The sequence below is a fragment of the Notothenia rossii genome, assembly GCF_949606895.1.
Source record: "Notothenia rossii genome assembly, chromosome: 8".
NCBI classification, from domain to species: domain Eukaryota; kingdom Metazoa; phylum Chordata; class Actinopteri; order Perciformes; family Nototheniidae; genus Notothenia; species Notothenia rossii.
In genome coordinates this window covers 36,915,822-36,935,727 of record NC_136906.1, presented here as the reverse complement: position 1 = coordinate 36,935,727, position 19,906 = coordinate 36,915,822, and the positions used below count along the sequence as shown (strand labels likewise).

Sequence of the window (19,906 nt, the reverse complement as noted above, 5' to 3'; positions counted from 1 at the left end):
CTGCCTACATTGATTGAGTACTATATGCAGAGGAAAACAACATTGATAAAACACCTGGTACCAAAGTGAGTTGAGTAGAGTTGAGCCGAACCACTTGATTTAAATGGTTACAGCAATCCTGCACTCCAGAACATAATTGTTTGGTTAGCGCAGGTATTATGCCACTGGTCCAAAGCCACTTCTGTAATGCCTTGAAGTGACAGACCCAAAAGCACAGCCCAGAGAAACACAGTGTATTAGCTTTACTAGATTCAAGGCAGGCAGGGGTCACAACCAGAAGTTCAGTGAACAGGCTAACGATTCCAACAAGGGGCAGGAAAGGGTATCCAAAGTTAAACAGTCAAGCAGAGGTATGTATTTGTTTTTCTATTTTATTATTGCAGCTTGGAACAGAGGAAACATGATTTGAAGGCAATTGTTACACAGAACATTCTTTTAGTGGCTTAGTTTTAATCCTAAAGATTAACATTGTAATATGGAGTGGAGCAGTAATTACTTATTTGTGTAGGCCCATCTGAAAGTTAGCATGGAAAGGCCTCACTAAACAATAAGCAGTGGGTTTCTTCTCATTGGATTTTGCAGAAAATACGTCTATGATACTTAATATGCTTTGTTCAGTAGGATAATCTCCACATATTAAAACCACTTTTTAAATTTTTGCAACATAAATGCAATCGCCATAAGTGAAGAGCTAACATGGACATGCACAACCGCAATGGCTAACATTACCACCGCTAAGCTAAAGGCGGCTAATGTTCGGATTGATGACGTTAAGTCGTCTCATTTAGACACTTGTTAGTAACCGCTGTGGGGTATCTACAGTTTTTTTTTTATACTGAAGAACAAAATGGGAACATTTGTACAACTTGCACTAACCACAGGCCTTCTTTTGAGAATTCAACCAAAAACAAACAAAAAAATTTATGGAGGAATTATCCCTCCATACTTTATTGTGAAATAAATGAGTGTGTGTGTGTGTGTAGCTGGATGTGCTGGAGGAGGTGGTAGGGGCGGTGCAGGGGCGCTGTGACGTCTTCATGGACGGAGGAGTGAGGCGGGGGTCAGACGTACTGAAGGCTTTAGCTCTCGGGGCCAAGGCAGTCTTCATCGGCCGCCCCGTACTGTGGGGGCTCACCTGTCAGGTGCAGAGCCACGCCCCCAAACACTCATAATCATAAAGTGAAACTTAATTTCTGAGTGAATTTTTGACACATTTTATTATTTTGTATTTATTTATCCAAACTAAAATCGCATGCTCTTAGACTTTAATTTCATTCAGATTTGATAAATAAAGATTGTGTGTGTATCCAGGGGGAACAGGGAGTGACAGAGATCCTGGAACTTTTTAAAGAGGAGCTAGGACTGGCTATGGCTCTCTCAGGTAACAAACACACTCACACACACAGAAATTAGAAAAATAGTTGATATGGCTACAAATTATGGTGTGTGTGTGTGTGTGTGTGTGTGTGTGTGTGTGTGTGTGTGTGTGTGTGTGTGTGTGTGTGTGTGTGTGTGTGTGTGTGTGTGTGTGTGTGTGTGTGTGTGTGTGTGTGTGTGTGTGTGTGTGTGTGTGTGTGTGTGTGTGTGTGTGTGTGTGTGTGTGTGTGTGTGTGTGTGTGTGTGTGTGTGTGTGTGTGTGTGTGTGTGTGTGTGTGTGTGTGCGTGTGTAGGTTGTCGCTCTGTATCTGAGGTCAGCAGGTCTCTGGTCAGGAGAGCAGACTTCACTTCCAGGATGTAAGAGATGAACCTGCTGATGAGGCATTATACTGCTATTTGTCATATTATTAAACTATTTTTGTATTCATCCGTGTTTTTTCAAATGTATTGCTACAACTGGTTTTACCTAACCAGTTAAGCCCAAAGCCTGTTTTCCATGTCTCAGGCTCGAAAAGGACGTTCCCAGAACAAATGACGATATCTTCACTTCTAAAAGGGCTAAATTAATAATCTTTTTCCTCAAAGCAATGATAAACCTGTGAGTTGGATGTAGAAAAGTCAGAATTAATAGATTTTATTTTTATTTTAGGGTGCATTCACACCTAATAGTCCGTTTTCTGGTACATTGTTTCATTTTTCAGAAGGTTTGGTTTGCGTTCACACGGGCAAAACTCAAACGGACTATAAACTTTAAACACAAGTCATGTGCACGGAAATGCTGTTCAACCATTGGTCAGACATTAAGGGGGTAAAAATGCAAATCCCGGCAATTTCTACCGGAGCCTCCGCCATGGAGCATCTGCACTTTCGGCAGGTTATTCTCATGCTGCTGTTAATCTGAAGATCAACAGACACTAGTGGCCCGCGCATATGATTATATAATCAGACAACGTCCATTAAAAAACATAATAACACATATAATGAGAAACGTTATGCAGTAAGGAGGTGCGTTTCATTGACGACAGGTGTTCTTACTTTTATGTAGCTGACGGAGAATTTTTACTTTACACGACACTGTTCAACACTTCATTCTGCTTCACTCTTTAACTAAACAACCGCGGATGTCTTGAAAGACTCTTTCGCTAAAGAAGACATCTGCGTGCTTGTGACACGTGAATACTACGCTTCCTATGTTTTGGTGCGGACTGCGTTCACACCAGCAATGAACCGCTCCAGAGTTCGCAAGCAAGCGCTCCGAGATCACCTATTTTAGCGGACCAGAGTCCGGTTGTTTAGTTCACTTAAGAGGTCTCGAATTTTTATCACACCGACCCAAATGAACCGCGCCAAGCGGCTAAATGCACCAGGGTTCGATTCACCCGGACTATACAAGGCAGGTGTGAACGCACTATACATTTTAGATTGAACATAGTAAACATTTTTTAATTATAGTGTCCGTCCAAAAAGAAAACATTACTTATAGTGAAAAGCACCCTTAAATGATGGGATAGTAGACTAAAAGCTTTAGGAATCCAAACTATAACATATAATAAGTACCCTGCATCACGATTGATGCAAAACAAGTGACATTTGTTCTTTTTAGAGAGGTTTAGCAACAACAAAAAACACTTCTGGGGTCATTTGGGTGGACTTTCCATATCTCTGGGACCCATGAGTCGATTTTGATGATTAACATCTCTTTTGAACCTTTAGAGCAGTGGTCACCAACCAGTCGAGTGTGGTGCGGGTAGATCGCGGACCGTTAACAAAAAAAGGAAAAAAAGAAAGAAAAATTTAATTAAAATAATAATGTTTGAAAAATATGTTTTTAGATGTAAACATATCATCCACCACCCCGTTAGCAGGTGCCACTTGATTGGCAAGTCACCAGACCGATCAGTTGCATGGAAATACACGTGTGCTTGTGTCATTCAAGCTCGGCTCTCTGTGTGTGTGTGTGTGTGTGTGTGTGTGTGTGTGTGTGTGTGTGTGTGTGTGTGTGTGTGTGTGTGTGTGTGTGTGTGTGTGTGTGTGTGTGTGTGTGTGTGTGTGTGTGTGTGTGTGTGTGTGTGTGTGTGTGTGTGTGTGTGTGTGTGTGTGTGTGTGTGTGTGTGTGTGTGTGTGTGTGTGATAGAGAGGGAGAGAGAGGGACCGGTGCTAGCGGGGACCGTGATGTTAGCATCTGGTTAGCTAGCTGCACTAACGGACATAAGGAGCTGTTTCCACAACAAGCTGGAGGAGAGTCTTCCCAGACTGAGGGGCTCAGGTGAGCTCAGGTGAGCTAAAGGACTCTGAGTGTTTAGATTAGAACGGTTTTGTAACAAATTATTCAAAAGATTATTTCCACGGTACACCTTCATATGATCATTATAGTTATACAAACAATAAGAGAATAAATGAAAAACAGGTATGAAATACTATATGGGAGTAAAACAAGAATACAGTTTAAAAGGGGAGTGATTTGTAAAATATCCATAAAGAAAAAGAAAATCTGTTTACAATTCTGTTTCATATGGGTGCTGAGAGATGAATCCATAGATCTCTTCATGTTGCTCTCAAAGTGCACCAGATTGATGCTTTCATCTTCAATATTTAAAAATTTTTTTACCGGGAGAGCATCCCCCCGGACCCCCCTAGAGGAGGTGAGGACCTAGAGGAGGTGAGGACCCCCCTAGAGAAGGTGAGGTCCGCCCCCCACTCGCACATAGCACTTTACCCCTGCCTATATGCTGTGAGCTGATTATGGAGCTTTCATTGTAACAGTAATTCAGATGCAATTAGCCTATATAAAAGGCCTCAAATTGTAAGCACTGTCTGGGCTGTCTTTTTCACTCAATTCTACAATAGGTAGATCTCGCCTTTCACCTCGGCCGAGGTCGGTGATCTTGGGCTTAAAAAGGTTGGTGACCACTGCTTTAGAGCCATTAGAATCGAGAGGGAAGTTCCTAAACCCACCTACACGTTACCATTGAGGAGTGAGAGTGATGCGCACGCAGCTTGCCCAAACCGAAAGCTATGTTACGTTCTGAAAACTCAAAACTAGGTTATAAGTTTGTTGTCTGAGTTTTGGTCGCACAGTAATGATACTTATACCTCTAGAATCTGTGATATCTTGTTTGTGCAGATCAAATAAGTAATAAAGTATTTATTGCGTGAGTTCTTTGTGTTAGGGCTAATTCAGAGGCTTGATATTACCCTTGTGTTTCGTTTAACTAAATATCGCTAATATTGTCTGATAGCTGAGTTTCTTCCCGTTAAGTGGGTATGACACTATGAATGTGTCATACCCACCTAACGGGAAGAAACTCAGCTAACTGACGATATGAAAATGTTTTACCGAAACAAAACACAAGTCTCACAAGAAGCGTCTAGATGAGCCCTGAGCGAAAAAATGCTAACGCACTTAGCACAGATCTCACGGTAGAAATACTTTATTACTTATCGGATCTGCACAGACAAGATACAAGCTAGCAAGCTGAGATTCCACAGATTCTAGAAATATAAGTATCATCACTGTGCAATCAAAGCTTGTGGCAGGGGAAGCAAACCCAGACAACACACAACGTAGCTTTACGGAGCAAAAACGGCAAATATGTCTTACCTTTTGCAGGGCTGCCAACACTCACGCATTGAGCGTGAGAGTCACGCAATTAACCCATATCTCACGCACTCACGCCACACTTGCCTTTCCTCACGCTAAGTTTTCGTCCAAAATAAATGTATATAAATATAAAAATAAAGTGAAGGAACAGCAAAACCGAGCGGTCTACGAAATGAGACGGTCTTCTGGCTTAGTTCAGTAAAGTGGGAACGATATTGGGAGATTTCACGGATCAATAACTCATGAACAAAACGTTATTCAGACACAAATGACGTCTCCTAAGCACCGTGGTGAGGTTGACAACGAACTACAATCACATTCTGATAAAAAAAAAGCCAATATGTGCCGTCCTCCGAGCTGGACACATTACATTGGTCTCTATCCACAGCCGGAGAAAAAACGAGTGCTCAGGGACCGTCTGCAAAGTGCAACTCCGAAAAAAGAGAATACAATAATATTCAATCACTATTATACAGCTTATTATTACTACCAAACTCACCATACACATCAATAGTCTCCTCTGTGTCATACTACAGCAAGGAGTTTGGAAGAATATGCTTTTGAATAATTTTGGGGAATATTTATAATGTAAATCTTCAATAACTATGGCATCATCTTAAATAACTTTACTATTATACAGTATATTTCTACCAAACTCACTATTTGCCTTGTTGTTGTTAGCATCTGGTTAGCTTAACGGATATTAAAAGCTGTTTCTCAAACAATGAGAGGGAGAGCTCTGTCCTGTCAGACTGAGAGGCTCAGTGAGGTAAGGGACTCTGAGTGTTAGATAGTTAACTTTAGTTTAGTTATCTCAGTGGGTCTCAAACGTTTTGATCACCATTTATGAGAATACATGAAAAACAGTTACTACTACTATACTACATGACAGTAAAACAAGAATACAGTTTAAAAGGGGAGTGATTTGTAAAATATCCATTAAAAAAAAGAAAATCTGTGTACAGTTCTGTTTCATATGGGTGTTGAGAGATGTATCCATCATTAGCATTTAACTTCAATATTTAAAAAAAAAAAAAATCTTCCCGGGGGAGCATGCCCCGGACTCCCCGGAGGTGAGGACCCCCCCCCCCCCCCCCCTTATAAAATGGTATATGCTGTGAGCTGATTATCGAGCCTTCATTGTAAGAGTCGCGGGTACACTGTGAATGTGCGTATTCCACTTTAGCCCCAGTACATTAATGGGAAACCCTAGTTTGTACATGTTCAACACATTTGTAACACTACACATGAACGTTTCTTTTTTCGGTTCACCAAAAAAGAAATCTCACTCCAAGCTGAACTCAAATGTTGGTAGCCCTACCTTTAGCTGTTTCTGATAAGTTGTGTTCAATGGCATTAAAATGAGAAAACGCTGCTGAAGGTTAATCCAATGTCTCTGTGTCACTTTGAAATGATTACTGATAATCCATCATTCCATTTTTGTCAAAACCGGAGATTTCATATTAGCTGCTATTAGAGCTACAACCCAGCTTCCGGTTTTGGGCAAACTGCGTGCGCATCACTCTCACTCCTTAATGGAAATGTTTCGATGGATTTAGGAACATCCCCTTGATTATATTGGCTCTAATGGTTCAAAGAGGTGTCAATCATCAAAATCGACCGAGGGGGGCCAGAGATATGGCAAATCCACCCAAATGACCCCTTTTTTTTTTGTTTTGTTGCTAAACCTCTCTAAAAAGGTCAAATGTCACTTGTTTTACATCAATCGTGATACAGGTTACATTTTATATGTTATAGTATACTACCCCATCATTGAAGGGTGGTTTTCATTATTGGTTTATTTTGGACGGACACTATCATTTGACTATGTTCAATCTGAATTTCAGGGTTCTTACACCTTTTCAAGCATTTTCAAGGTGCATTTTCAAGCTTTTCAAGCAGCGTACAGCTGTTGTAAATTATCAATCAATCAATCAATGTTTATTTATATAGCCCAATATCACAAATGTTACATTTTTCTCAGTGGACTTCACAGTTTGTACAGAATATCAGTATGACAATACGACACCCTCTGTCCTTAGACCCTCACATCGTACAAGGAAAAACTTCCAGAGAAAATCCACAGTTTAAAGGGAAAAATGGGAGAAACCTCAGGGAGAGCAACAGAGGAGGGATCCCTCTCCCAGGATGGACAGACGTGCAATAGATGCCGTGTGTAAATTGAAAAGATAATACATTTGCAACATAGGTAGTCCAAATGTTTGGAAATGCATGTGTGTATAATAGGAAGATGAATCCACGAGGATATCCATCCAGGACTTTTGATCCAGGACCACAGCCACGACTCAAGATCCAGGACTCGCGATCCATGACACAGGACCGCAGGATCATCCATGACTCCGGATCCCGGCGTATATAGACACCAAAAAGAAAGAAATTTGGGGAAGCCGGGTTAATCGGAACATGAGAGTACACAGGTATAGACAGAGAGAAGGAAGAAGTAAGATGTCCCCCGACAAAACTAAGCCTATATCAGCAAAACTAGGGGCTGAATCTAATCAGCCCTAACTATAAGCTTTATCAAAAAGGAAGGTCTTAAACGCACTCTTATAAAAGGATAGGGTGTCTGCCGTCCGAACACAAACTGGAAGCTGATTCCACAAAAGTGGAGCTTGATAAGAAAAGGCTGTGGCTCCCATTGTACTTTTAGAGACTCTAGGAACAACCAACAACCCTGCATTCTTGGAACGCAATGCCCTAGTAGGACAATAGGGTATAATGAGTTCTTTAAGGTAAGATGGCGCCTGCCCATTAAGGGCTTTGTAGGCGAGAAGAAGAATTTGTAATTCTATCCTGTGTTCTATAGACAAGTTTACGCGCCAAAACACGGGTAGCGCCATGACACTACACAAATGCACTTCATTTCCGCCGGAAGTCTTTTGCACAGCGTCTGTCGGTGTAAACCGATGTAAACAGGCAGACGGGCACTGGTGTAAACACAGCGATTTCGATGCTAACAGTGATGCTAGCTTGGGAACACGATTCTACTTCTTTGACTGGAGATGGCGTTACTCTCCCCCACCCGAATTCAGTGCAAAACTGGGAGGATAACATGACGACGTGGCCCAGCATAAAACCAAAATAAACTGCCTTATTTAGGTCATGCCCACAGGAGCCAACAGTTGTCTGTTGTTTACATAATGCACAATTTACATGATCTCTTTATGCTGTGCAATATATCATATGTGCCTGTACTGTTTGAGTGAAAATAAAGTTTGATGTAATTTCATTTCATTATTGCACTGTTATTGCATTATTGCATTTCATATGTTCCTTAGAGTGCTACAATTTCTTTTAACACAGTTCATCATTCATATTAAGCTCATACTGTACATAAATAACACTGAATGAATTAATTGTTGAGAGGAAACTAAAGAAATGGCTTCAACAAGAAAGATCACATGTTTAATCCTAACAGGTATTACAAATTAAAATATAAAAGCAGCCCACACAATTACATCACTATGAAAATATTCATATATAATATTAAAAAATACAATGCATGCAGTATTTGTTGTGTTTATCTGTATTTAATGAACAACATGGCTGGGTGCTGGTTTGTGGTCGTAGCACTCTCTATCTAACCACTCGTTCAGGTGCTTTCTCGAGTGATTGCAACCAACTACCGCACACGTAGTTCCCGAACCACTTTTCTTCATGTTGTAATTGTTATATCCTCTTTGTCTCTGCGATATCAGTGCTTTGTCGGCACAACGGAGCTAGCTAGCAAAACAAACCCAGTCCGCCAAAACGGAAGTGCATTGCATCGAAGGGAGGAGTTCAGGATGTAGAGCGGAAACGGCTCAATAACTTGTGTATAGGGAGCCAGTGTAAGGCAGCCAGAACAGGAGTAATGTGGTCCCTTTTCCTAACTCTGGTTAGTACACGAGCTGCAGCATTTTGAATCAGCTGAAGCGACTTGACTGACTACTTGGTACACCCTGATAATAAGGAGTTACAATAATCCAGCCTTGAAGTAACAAATGCATGGACTAGTTTCTCTGCATCGTTTTGAGGCAAGATATGCCTGATTTTTGCAATGTTACGTAGATGGAAGTAGGCGGTCCTTGAAATTGATTTTATGTGGGTGTTAAAGGATAAATCCTCATCAAATATAACAGCAATATTCCTTACAGTCTCACTGGAGGCCAAATTAATGCCATCCATAGTTAATATATCTTTAGATAATTTGTTTCGTAGATTCTTCGGGCCAAGTACAATAACTTCAGTTTTGGTCATGTTTAACATCAAAAAATGTAAGGTCATCCACGTTTTTAAGTCCTTGAGGCAGTCTTGAATTTTATTTAGATGATTCATTTCACCAGGCTTGATTGATAAATATAGTTGAGTATCATCCGCATAACAATGAAAGTTTACAGAATGATTCCTTATAATATTGCCTAACGGAAGCATATATAGTGTGAACAAAATAGGTCCAAGCACTGAGCCCTGTGGCACTCCATGGCTAACTTTGGTTTGCATGGAAGATTCATCGTTGACACGTACAAACTGAGAGCGTTCAGATAGATAGGACCTAAACCAGCCTAAAGCAGTTTCCTGTATGCCAACTAAGTGCTCTAGTCTTTGCAATAGGATATCATGGTCGATAGTATCAAATGCAGCACTAAGATCGAGCAAGACAAGAATAGAGACAAGTCCCTTGTCAGAGGCTATTAGAATGTCATTTGTGACTTTAACCAGAGCTGTCTCTGTGCTATGTTGTGTTCTAAAGCCAGACTGAAAATCTTCAAATAAATCATAGTTTTTTAAGTAATCACACAGCTGTTTTGCGACTGCTTTCTCAAGAATTTTTGAGAGGAACGGAAGATTAGAAATAGGTCTATAGTTGGCTAAAACCTCTGGATCGAGGTTGTGCTTTTTAAGAAGCGGTTTTATCACTGCTACTTTGAATGATTGTGGAACATAGCCTGATAATAAAGACATATTCATAATATTTAATAAAGAATTGCTAATTAATGGAAAAACTTCTTTTAACAGCTTAGTTGGAATCGGGTCTAAGATACACGTTGATGGTTTAGAAGAGAGAATCATTGCATTTAATTGTTCAAGGTTTATGGCTGAAAAGCATTTTAGTTTACTCTCTAGTGTAATATTAGAACTTACGTTTCCGGGAGCTGTTGATAACACTATACTGGTAATAATAATAATAATTACATATTTATATGCACATACTTATACTCAAATGATTATTTCCCTACCTCACATTAAATCAGATGTTTTTTATGCTATAAACAACCAAATGTGTGTTTCGTAATAGCATTCTACATAAGGATGAAAAATTAAAGATAAGAAAACAAAGTTTAATCTTGTAAAATGAGTGACCCATATCATATATAGTAGACTAGGCATCCCATATAACCTGGCTGAGACAATATAAAACAATCAGCCAACTAACTTTTCAATAAATTCTTTATTAAAATTTTTTAAAATTTTGAGGTCCTTTTAGGGTGGCAGTAAACATACGGCTCTCCAAGGTTAGGACAAAACCATTGAAACACAAAGCTGATATAAAAAAAAGTGTGTGCAGAGATCGTCTTTCTGTGTAAGAGTTTTGGAGGTTTCCAGGGAATTTTTTTCTGAATATGAAACTTTTATTGCCAAAATCTCCCGATAAATACATGTTTGAAGCTTGTAAAGGGAAGATGACAGCTCTCCCTCGCACTAATGCTTTTACGTAGCGATGCTCCCCCCTCCCTCCCGCTGACATTATGAATGTATGGCGTATAGTAATCATAGATAACACGGCAGGGTCCGTTACAGTTTGTTTTCATCTGATTTCAAATAAACAAAGTCTTGGCTTTCAGAATATTAAACTTGTTTCGGCAAATTCAGATGATAAATACAACTTTGAAGCTTGTAACGGCATAATTACAAGCGGAGAACGGAGTAACTTTACGTCAAAGCAGGCATAACAACAGCCGGTGTTTCTCGTGAGTGTTTTCCCCGGGAAACTAACACAATACACACAAACGCAAAAATACACAAACACACACACACACTCGCGAGCTTCCCCCAGACCAGTAATACAAACAAAAATATGTTTCCTCCGTTAGAAAGCTAGGAATATCTCTTTCCAACAGTGTATAACTCAAAATGTGTCTTCGGGTCAATGTGACTGATTTCGATGGAGCAAGTTTTGGCACGAAAAATACTACCAGTAGAAATACATTGCTTTTATGTGCTTCATCCTCTGAAAACCACAGGATGGCGACTGTCGCACATACTGACATAGGTACGCTCCTTTTTATTATTGTCACCTGCATAAGCAATTATCCCACATCGAGTTCGCTAACGTTGCTAGCTTAAACAAACGTAACATGCAACGTTAGCCTAATCCAAAATGCTCTACTACGGCTTACCTTTCTTATGGCTCGTCAGCGCAGACTATCCCATCGCGAATAATTGAAATTCTTTGTGGCAAACTGTGCAGAAGGCGAATCGTTGGGTTGATCCTTGTTTTAGCCACAGCTTGTATTTCTTTTCGGATAGCCAACGCTCGTTAAAACAGCAACCTCCTGGCATACTGTCATTCTCTCATTAGAATGCCCATTTCACACAAAATAAAACACTTGCAGGTCGCGCGCATAGCGCGGGAAGGCCGGAGCGGAGCTGTTTTATGTAGAAGCGAAGCAACTAAGCTCGCTCCGACTTCTTTATTTTCTTTTAATCTAAAAAGCGAACTATTCAGTCAGACAGCAATTTATTGTAAAAGTAAAGCATTTACAATTTCAAGCACTTTATCTCAAATCCAAGCACCATTCCCACATTTTAAGCACTTTTCAAGTCATGAAAACACCTCGTAAAAATTCAAGCATTTTCAAGGATTTCAAGCACCCGTACGAACCCTGGAATTTACTTTAAAATAAAAAAATCTATATTGATTCTGACTTTTCTACATCCCACTCACAGGTTTATCATTGCTTTGAGAAAAAAGATTATTAATTTACCCCTTTTAGAAGTGAAGATAGTCATTTGTTCTGGGAATGTCCTTTTCGAGCCTGAGACCTGAAAAAACAGGCACAGGGCTTAACGGGTTAAAGTTGAAATGAATGACAATATTTAGGAAGAATGCCCTGGTTCCTTGACAATGGTCTGTTTTAATAATGCGTGTTTGCTAGTACCTGGTCTACTGAGTAGCCCCCAGGCAAACACTTAGAGTATCCCTGATCTACATTAAAACATGGCTATGCTTTTTGTACGTTCACCTGCTCATCACTGCTGGCCTTTACCCTGGGACTACAGATGCTAAATCTGATCAAATAAAGGAATTGTGCATAGGGTTGAGCATGGAAAAAAAACTACTTAAAACTGGGAATGAGCATTTAACCACTGCCTCTTCTTGTCTCAAATTGAGCTGTCTTTTGAACATGTTCTTGGTGAGATGCCTTAATTAAGATCTCCGGTTAACAAAGGTTAATAGATTTTCTACCACATAAAATATGTCAGGTTTCTCAATTTCTGGAGCTTATGTGTGTCTTAAAAACAATGGTTGCTAACAAGTGACTAAATCAGACTACTAGACGTTGCGGCGATCATTAGATGCCTTTAGCTGAGCGGTGGTGATGCGCATGTGATTAATGTGTGTTTGCCACTAGGCATGGGCGGTATCATTTTTTTCATACCGTCATACCTTGCTGACATCATACCGTGGTATACGGTATATGATGGTATCAGTCCCAATTTAAAGGCCCAGTGAAGTGCATGTTTTTGCACCAAAATGAAATGGCAGTTTCATTCCTTACATATCATTGTGCCTGTTCATGGCTAAAATAATGTTTAATAATTCATAATTAATGAATTAATGAATTATTAATTTTGCCGTCTGAGCCTAACGGAAGTTGCAGACGATAGTGGCTGTGACGTCACAAGATGTACCCAGTTGCGATTGTAAACATGGCGGAGACTCTGGAAAGTGATACTAGTGTGAGAGAAATGATTGATTTGGACAGCTTTTCGGACAGGATAGATGAGGAAAGTGATCAATCTGGTGCACTTTGAGGGCAACATTAAGAGATTTATGGATACAGCTCTCAACACTCATATGAAACATATATTTCAATAATCAAAAAACATTGGAAGGATTTCTTAACCTATTTTATACAACTAATATTACATAGATGGAAATATTTGTTTACATAGATGACCAAACCCACTGAGATAACTTAGGCTACAGTTTACCTCCCTGAGCTGACGTTATCTCTCTCAGTCCCACAGGAGAGCACTCTCCCTCTCCTTATTGTTGAAACAGCTAATCTCCGTTAGCTCCGAGCTAGCACCAGATGCTAACAACAACCCTGTAACTCTGTCAGTCTCTCTTTCTCTCTCTCTCGAACCGACCAGTGGCCTTTATTTATCATGATCAATCAAATAATCTACGAAACAATGACACCAGCCAGGCTCACCTTCATCTTTTGGGAACAGAAACATCGCCACTTCGGCAGACTTGACATTACTACAGCCAGCGGCAATGCATCTTTTCCCCTGTGTGTAGCTCCGAGCTAGCACCAGATGCTAACAACAACCCTGTAACTCTGTCAGTCTCTCTTTCTCTCTCTCTCGAATCGACCAGTGGCCTTTATTTATCATGATCAATCAAATAATCTACGAAACAATGACACCAGCCAGGCTCACCTTCATCTTTTGGGAACAGAAACATCGCCACTTCGGCAGACTTGACATTACTACAGCCAGCGGCAATGCATCGTTTCCCCTGTGTTTTTCATCCCTCTTTCTTCACTGTCGCCTCCATTGTCAGGTTTTCTCGATTGGCAATCACTTCCAGTCGACTCCGACACACTTTCCAGGAAAATACTAGCTCAAAAACGTTGAGAAATTCGACTTTGAAAAAGAGAAAAAACGAACGGTGGTGAATGTAAACAGTGCGGCGGCGTCCATCTCGTGACGTCACGCAGTAGATCGCAAGCCACGCCCACGAAGGCGAAGGTCGACTGCAGATTTCCCCGGAAAATTCAAAACTCGTCAAATTTGTTGCTATTCCAACATCTTTTGATATGGGTTCCAATGGACAATTTTGGTCATTACTATACGTATTAGCATAACAGATCATGCACAGGTGCACACTTCACTGGGCCTTTAAGGGGTAATTTCTCCCCCCCAAAATTTTTTTACTCACTATATCAACAGCCAGCCCCACCAAAAATATGTTTCACCAGCCGCCACTGACGGTATGACTTGGGTCGACTTGAGTGAGGTGGCGTTCGGCGGCAAATAGATGTTTTGAAAGGTATATTATATGTTCGGTGTAAAATGCAGCCCGAGCCGGTAGACGCTCGCAAAGTGCCGCGACGTGCGCTCAAGTGCAAAACAAGGGCTGCATACATGACACATTGTGCAAATGGCACATTTTGAGATCGGATACAGGACGCGTTTGTAGATGTCCGACGTTGTTTCCATTGTGAGCTAAGTTAACAATATATCATCATACATAAACTTTTTCCGGGAGTAAATACTTGATTTATGTAAACTGTGTTCGTTATTCTCCCGTCCTCTGTGAAAGTTCAATTGGGTACTTTAATTAAAAAAGGCGCGGGTTGGTCACAAGCATGATATTGTTCAGTCAGACAAACAGCTGTGATACGCTCCTCGTTAGGGAAGCCAAGAGTTGGATCTCTCCTCCGGTGCTGTTATATATCCTCTGCTGGCTCCTCCCCGCCTGCCGGCTCGCCTCGTCTCCAATGTCCGTTGTTGCATTTAAATAGAGGATTGGCTCCTTTCACATCCAATATATGCTCAACACGCCTTTTCTCCTCATATTCTCTTTCATCACTTTTCATTTAACACATTCTAAACGCTGTAATCAATACTCTAAAAAATACTTCTCGGCTCGTTTGGTTTCCGGTCATTCCGGATGTTGTCACATGCTACTGTCGTCTGTAAGCAATAATGTATTCAAATAAACTGTACCTTCATTTAATATTCAGCATGGTAGTATCTCGACATCTATAGTTGTAGTGTTAAATCAGTAGGCTTTGGTTTGCACCACTCCATATCATTTCGCTACTAAATTCACCTCTTTAGGAAATCGTATATTAGCCACATGCTACATGCGTAGATGAAGGATTTTCAGAATAAAAGCTTAACTGCTTGTGCACAAGAATTTCTGGTTTTTCAGTATAAAAGAGCATTAAAACTGACGGCATGTTTAAACTACATTTCCCCATTAAAACATTGATTTTAATTTCTAACACTTATTGAATAAAGTTTGCTATATTCACGAAGTAGTTTGGCAATATTATTCCATGCATGTGTTAAAAACCTTATTTCCATTTGATTCATTGGATTACTCGCATGAATGTTTAGCACGTAAATGCTTTCGTTTTTAAAACCGTCCGACCTTGACTACAAAACCATCAACCAGTTGCATAGGATTAAAAAATGTCAACACTCACTCACCCCGTCTTAAAGGCCATGTAATGCATCTAACACAGGTGTTTTTTAACATGTAGTTTAGATATCACCAGAATAAAAATAAATAAAAATGTTTAAAGTTTCGTCATAATTAAATGACATATACGTTAAAAACCGATGTTGGTTCCGAAGTTTGCCGAGTACGCCCCCGATCACTCCCGAACGAGCGGTGACGTCACACGTGGCAAACATTGCCATTTGATCAAATCAGTCCAAATGGCAAGCAACGCGATAACTTCAGACAGCGAGAGCGATCATTCAAGCTCAGATTCAGTGGGTTATCTGGATTCAGTTACAGAAGTAGAGAGTGAACCAGCTAGCCTTTCACTTCAAGGCATTTTGCCTTATAAGTACGAGCCTCCTGCCCAGCAATCGAACAACGAGGCAGAAACTTGTGAAAGAGAAGCGGATTCCGCAGCCGGCGAGACTCGAGTCGGCAATACTGAATGGTAAATTCTGTTTTATTTAGTTTGACCTGCACTAAATGTCGATCTTAATTTGTCATCTGTTCCTCACACGTCCGGCAGATATTGTTTTGTTTTTTAATGTTATGTACAATATTCAGGTGTACATGTCAATGCTGTGAAAGCATGCCCACTGCAGATGAATGTGTATGCTGCAGAGAGATCTGGCAGGTGATGGAACAAATAGACAGTTTGCAACCTACTAACTAGATAGCAGAGTCCTGCATCGGGTCGGGTATCCGCGGGTACCCAACGGGTGACCCGCAAAAAAGGTGATTTGCGGGTGGTATTTTTTCAAACGCTTTTTTCCGGGTTCGCTTCTGGGTAAAACAAAGATGATGCGGGTCCGGTTGCGGGTGTTGCATAATAAATATATTTAAACAATAATAATTTAGTTTAATGTTTAAATCCTCAGACCTCTCCTCCGCGGTACCGAGCATAATCATAACCTCTGCAGTGCATCTATCTGCTGCTGAGCGCACCACATTCTGAATGGCTGAGGTGAAGCTCTCTAGCGGAGAATACAGCATTTTCAATAACTCTTCCTCAAGAGCGAAATCCAACGTCTGGGAGGCTTTTGGTGTCATCCTAGATGGAGAAAATAAACAACATCCCAGGCTTTTTGAGCCAAATATGCAACTGCGTGTGTTAATAATTGCACGTTGTCACTGCTTATATATATGCGGGTTCGGGTCGGGTTGCGGATCATGTGCCGGCGGGTCGGGTCGGGTTGCGGGACTAATTGGCAATATGTGCGGGTAGCGGGGCGGGTTCGGTAGGCCTACTGCACGTCACGGGTGCGGGGCGGGAGCGGGTCTTGAAAATCAGACCCGTGCAGGACTCTGCCAGATAGAAGACACCGACGAGAAACCAAGGTGCATTATTAGCCACCCAGGCTTTAGAGAAGGCTGTCTCAGTGTTTGGACACTGAAAATAGCGTATATTCAATACAAACAACAACACAGAGCAGTTGATGGCCCACTACACCAGTAAGTAAATATTGATTGACCCAACTGCCTATTGCAGCTTTGCTTTCATATAATACTTTTAGTCGCTACAGATATGGTACACTTTTAAAGATACCATTAAACTATTTCAAGCAGTCAAAAACAGCTTGGCTTTTATTTTTTCTGTGTATGCAAGTTCAATGTATGCTTGAGAAAAGAAACAACTACACATGTGAGGAAATATATAAGAGGTCTATGATTCTGTCAAGCAGTCATGTATAACCTCATATTTATTTTGTACAAGTAAAATACAAATATCATGTTATAAGCCAATTTGTAACCATTGCTACATAATAGTACTACATAACATTTTATTTTTCTCCAAATATATTTATAATCTGTATACTTTTTTTTCATTAGGAAGCATCGATATACAGCTTATCGACAGTTTGTACGTTGGTGCTGGGGTGTACTCGGCCCAAAAATCAGAGTCCCGCTGCCTGCATGTGCTGTAACCGAGATACGGAAGACTTACCCTGAACCGGGAGGCCGCTATCAGGGATTTCAATGGTCAATCTGTGATTTGACATAAGTCATGCAGCTGAACTGGTTAAAATGGTTTCGCATGATGTAAATAATTTACAAAGTACATCATTTACAATATTATTTTTCCAAAGAAACATGTAAATATAACAACATTTTCCAAATCACAAATTTGTAAGATTGTATTAATTTACTGTTTGATAAATAAAAAAGGGTTCTTTTGTTAATTTTTCACTTGTAACATTTAATCTTTATTGCAGTGTACATTAGTCTATTTTGGTATATGTGCGAGCCCACAAATAATTAAAAGTGGTAAAAATAATAAAGATATTCAGACGTAATTCATTTTTGGCCTTACTTATTTCACTTCAACTTTTATATATTTCAGTCACTAGGCAAGTTCACTGTACTCTGGTGACATTTAGCTCAAGCTGGCATAACACCTGTAGTAAATTAATTCTGACCCGAGTTTTGTGCACAATCTTCCAGCACCCATGATCAATGTTTATAGCAATCAGGAAACATTCACAGCTCACAACTACACATCGCTTCCCCATCATGAATTGTTAGATAAAAAAAGTTTAGCGAGGTCCGGTTACACATATGTTGAGCGAAAATAGCGGAAGGATACAAAACAAACAATCCAGACGAGGCTGGTGTTTGCCACGTGTGACGTCACACAGCTGGGTTAATGGCTGGCAAGCTTTTCGCTACCGGAGCGGAATAACACGGGAAAGTGGCACACATTTCATGTTATTTGGGGGGTATTTATGGAAAGAATCATTGATGTTGATATGTCAAATGAAACAGTGGAAAGTGATGAAGCGATTTATTAACACAGAATAACTTTTATTTTGGACATTACATGGACTTTAAACATTCCCAAAGAAGTGCCTCCGTCTCTCGTTGTGCTGGATGAAGTCACTGGCGACGAGTAAACCAAAAATAGTCCCAAACAGGCGCAGAGGCATTTTTCTTTTTTACTAGTTGTCCGAGTTCGGGTCCGGCAAATGCTGGCACCATCTTGCTCAGCTCAGCTCTGTGCTGAGCTCTGAGAGCGGGAAAGACGGACTGCCCTCCCCTGCCCTCTGCTGGCGCGTGCTGTGCATTACAACCAATGTCGTCCCTGTCAAAACTCCGTGTCAGTGTAATAGAATGAAACGCATCTATGATTTGGCGCACAGTCTGTGACGTCACGGTATTGAAAATCATACCGACGGTATTTCGAAATACCCTGGTATACCGTAATACCGTCATACCGCCCAAGCCTATTTGCCACACATCTTATTTTCTGCAACTTTCCACAATCCAATGGAACAATCCCATTGCTTTTGTGGAGGGAGCCATTTGGATGCTAACTTCCGTTTTATTTAGCCCCAGTTCCAACACAATTTGTATTTGGAGTCTAAAGTACACACACCCCATAATTGTCTAAAGGACATCACTCAGTTACCGGTAGTAAACCAATCATCATGTTCTGACTTTTGAGCTGATTACACACACACAAATACCTCCGCCCCCCCGTATCCAAAGCTTGTTGTGCCTTTTGCCATACAATGTCATACAGACAAGAGACGCGTTCACACCGGAGTACTTTTCCCCGTACTTTTCCTGTTTAGTTCCGTTAGTACCCCTTATGTTGCGTTCACACCGAAAAGAGTACTTAGTGCCGGGAACTTTTACCCCCATTTTTAGTGCCTGCTAGAGAGGTGGTACCAAAAAAGTACAAATTTCTATTGGCTGGGCGAGTTGCAAACCACGCCCCATAAAACTCTGAAAAGTTTTGTGAATCCGCCATTGTATTTGTGGCATCAGCATTATTAGCATTATCATTAGCCCCGCGCACCAACGGAGAGAGAATAAGTTATGGCAACACAAAAAAAAACATGGGAGCGGTGGAGATGAGGAGAAGTAGTAATAGTCATCCCGCTTTCGTCTCATTAGTATGCATAAAAAGTGACAGGTGCTGTGACAGGTTACACCTCTCCCTACTTATGCTAATGAGCTAAGTCCCGCCTCCCCTTTGATCGAGGTGTGAGATCTCAAGTAGGTGTGATATCCCAAGTAGGTGTGAGATCCGTCGATAGGAGGGGGGTGATGTGTATTCACAGGTGTGAAAAGCCCCCACTGGTGCGCCTTATGGTGTATAATAAAAAATGTTTCAATCACATTAGTATGCATAAAAAGTGACAGGTGGGCCTGCCCCCAAGTGTGTGTGTGTGTGTGTGTGTGTGTGTGTGTGTGTGTGTGTGTGTGTGTGTGTGTGTGTGTGTGTGTGTGTGTGTGTGTGTGTGTGTGTGTGTGTGTGTGTGTGTGTGTGAGTGAGTGAGTGAGTGAGTGAGTGAGTGAGTGAGTGAGTGAGTGAGTGAGTGAGTGAGTGAGTGAGTGAGTGAGTGAGTGAGTGAGTGAGTGAGTGAGTGAGTGAGTGAGTGAGTGAGTGAGTGAGTGAGTGAGTGAGTGAGTGAGTGAGTGAGTGAGTGAGTGAGTGAGTGAGTGAGCCTGGC

At 40.9% G+C, this 19,906-nt stretch overlaps 1 protein-coding gene across 13 annotated transcripts in view; it reads left to right on the top strand.

Moving 5' to 3' along the window:
- Positions 1-19,906, top strand: part of hao1 (hydroxyacid oxidase (glycolate oxidase) 1) — a 59,829-nt gene that overhangs the window by 7,272 nt on the left and 32,651 nt on the right. For 6 of the 13 annotated variants that reach the window (XM_079642029.1, XM_079642027.1, XM_079642026.1 and 3 more), the window contains exons 6-8: positions 984-1,142; positions 1,312-1,381; positions 1,671-1,734. In XM_079642029.1, coding sequence (XP_079498155.1) covers positions 984-1,142; positions 1,312-1,381; positions 1,671-1,734 — 293 coding nt within the window. Of the gene's footprint in view, positions 1-983; positions 1,143-1,311; positions 1,382-1,670; positions 1,735-3,511; positions 8,234-17,279; positions 17,744-19,906 lie in introns of those variants that run through there. The other 7 variants (XR_013801197.1, XM_079642031.1, XM_079642024.1 and 4 more) reach the window with 7 other exon arrangements.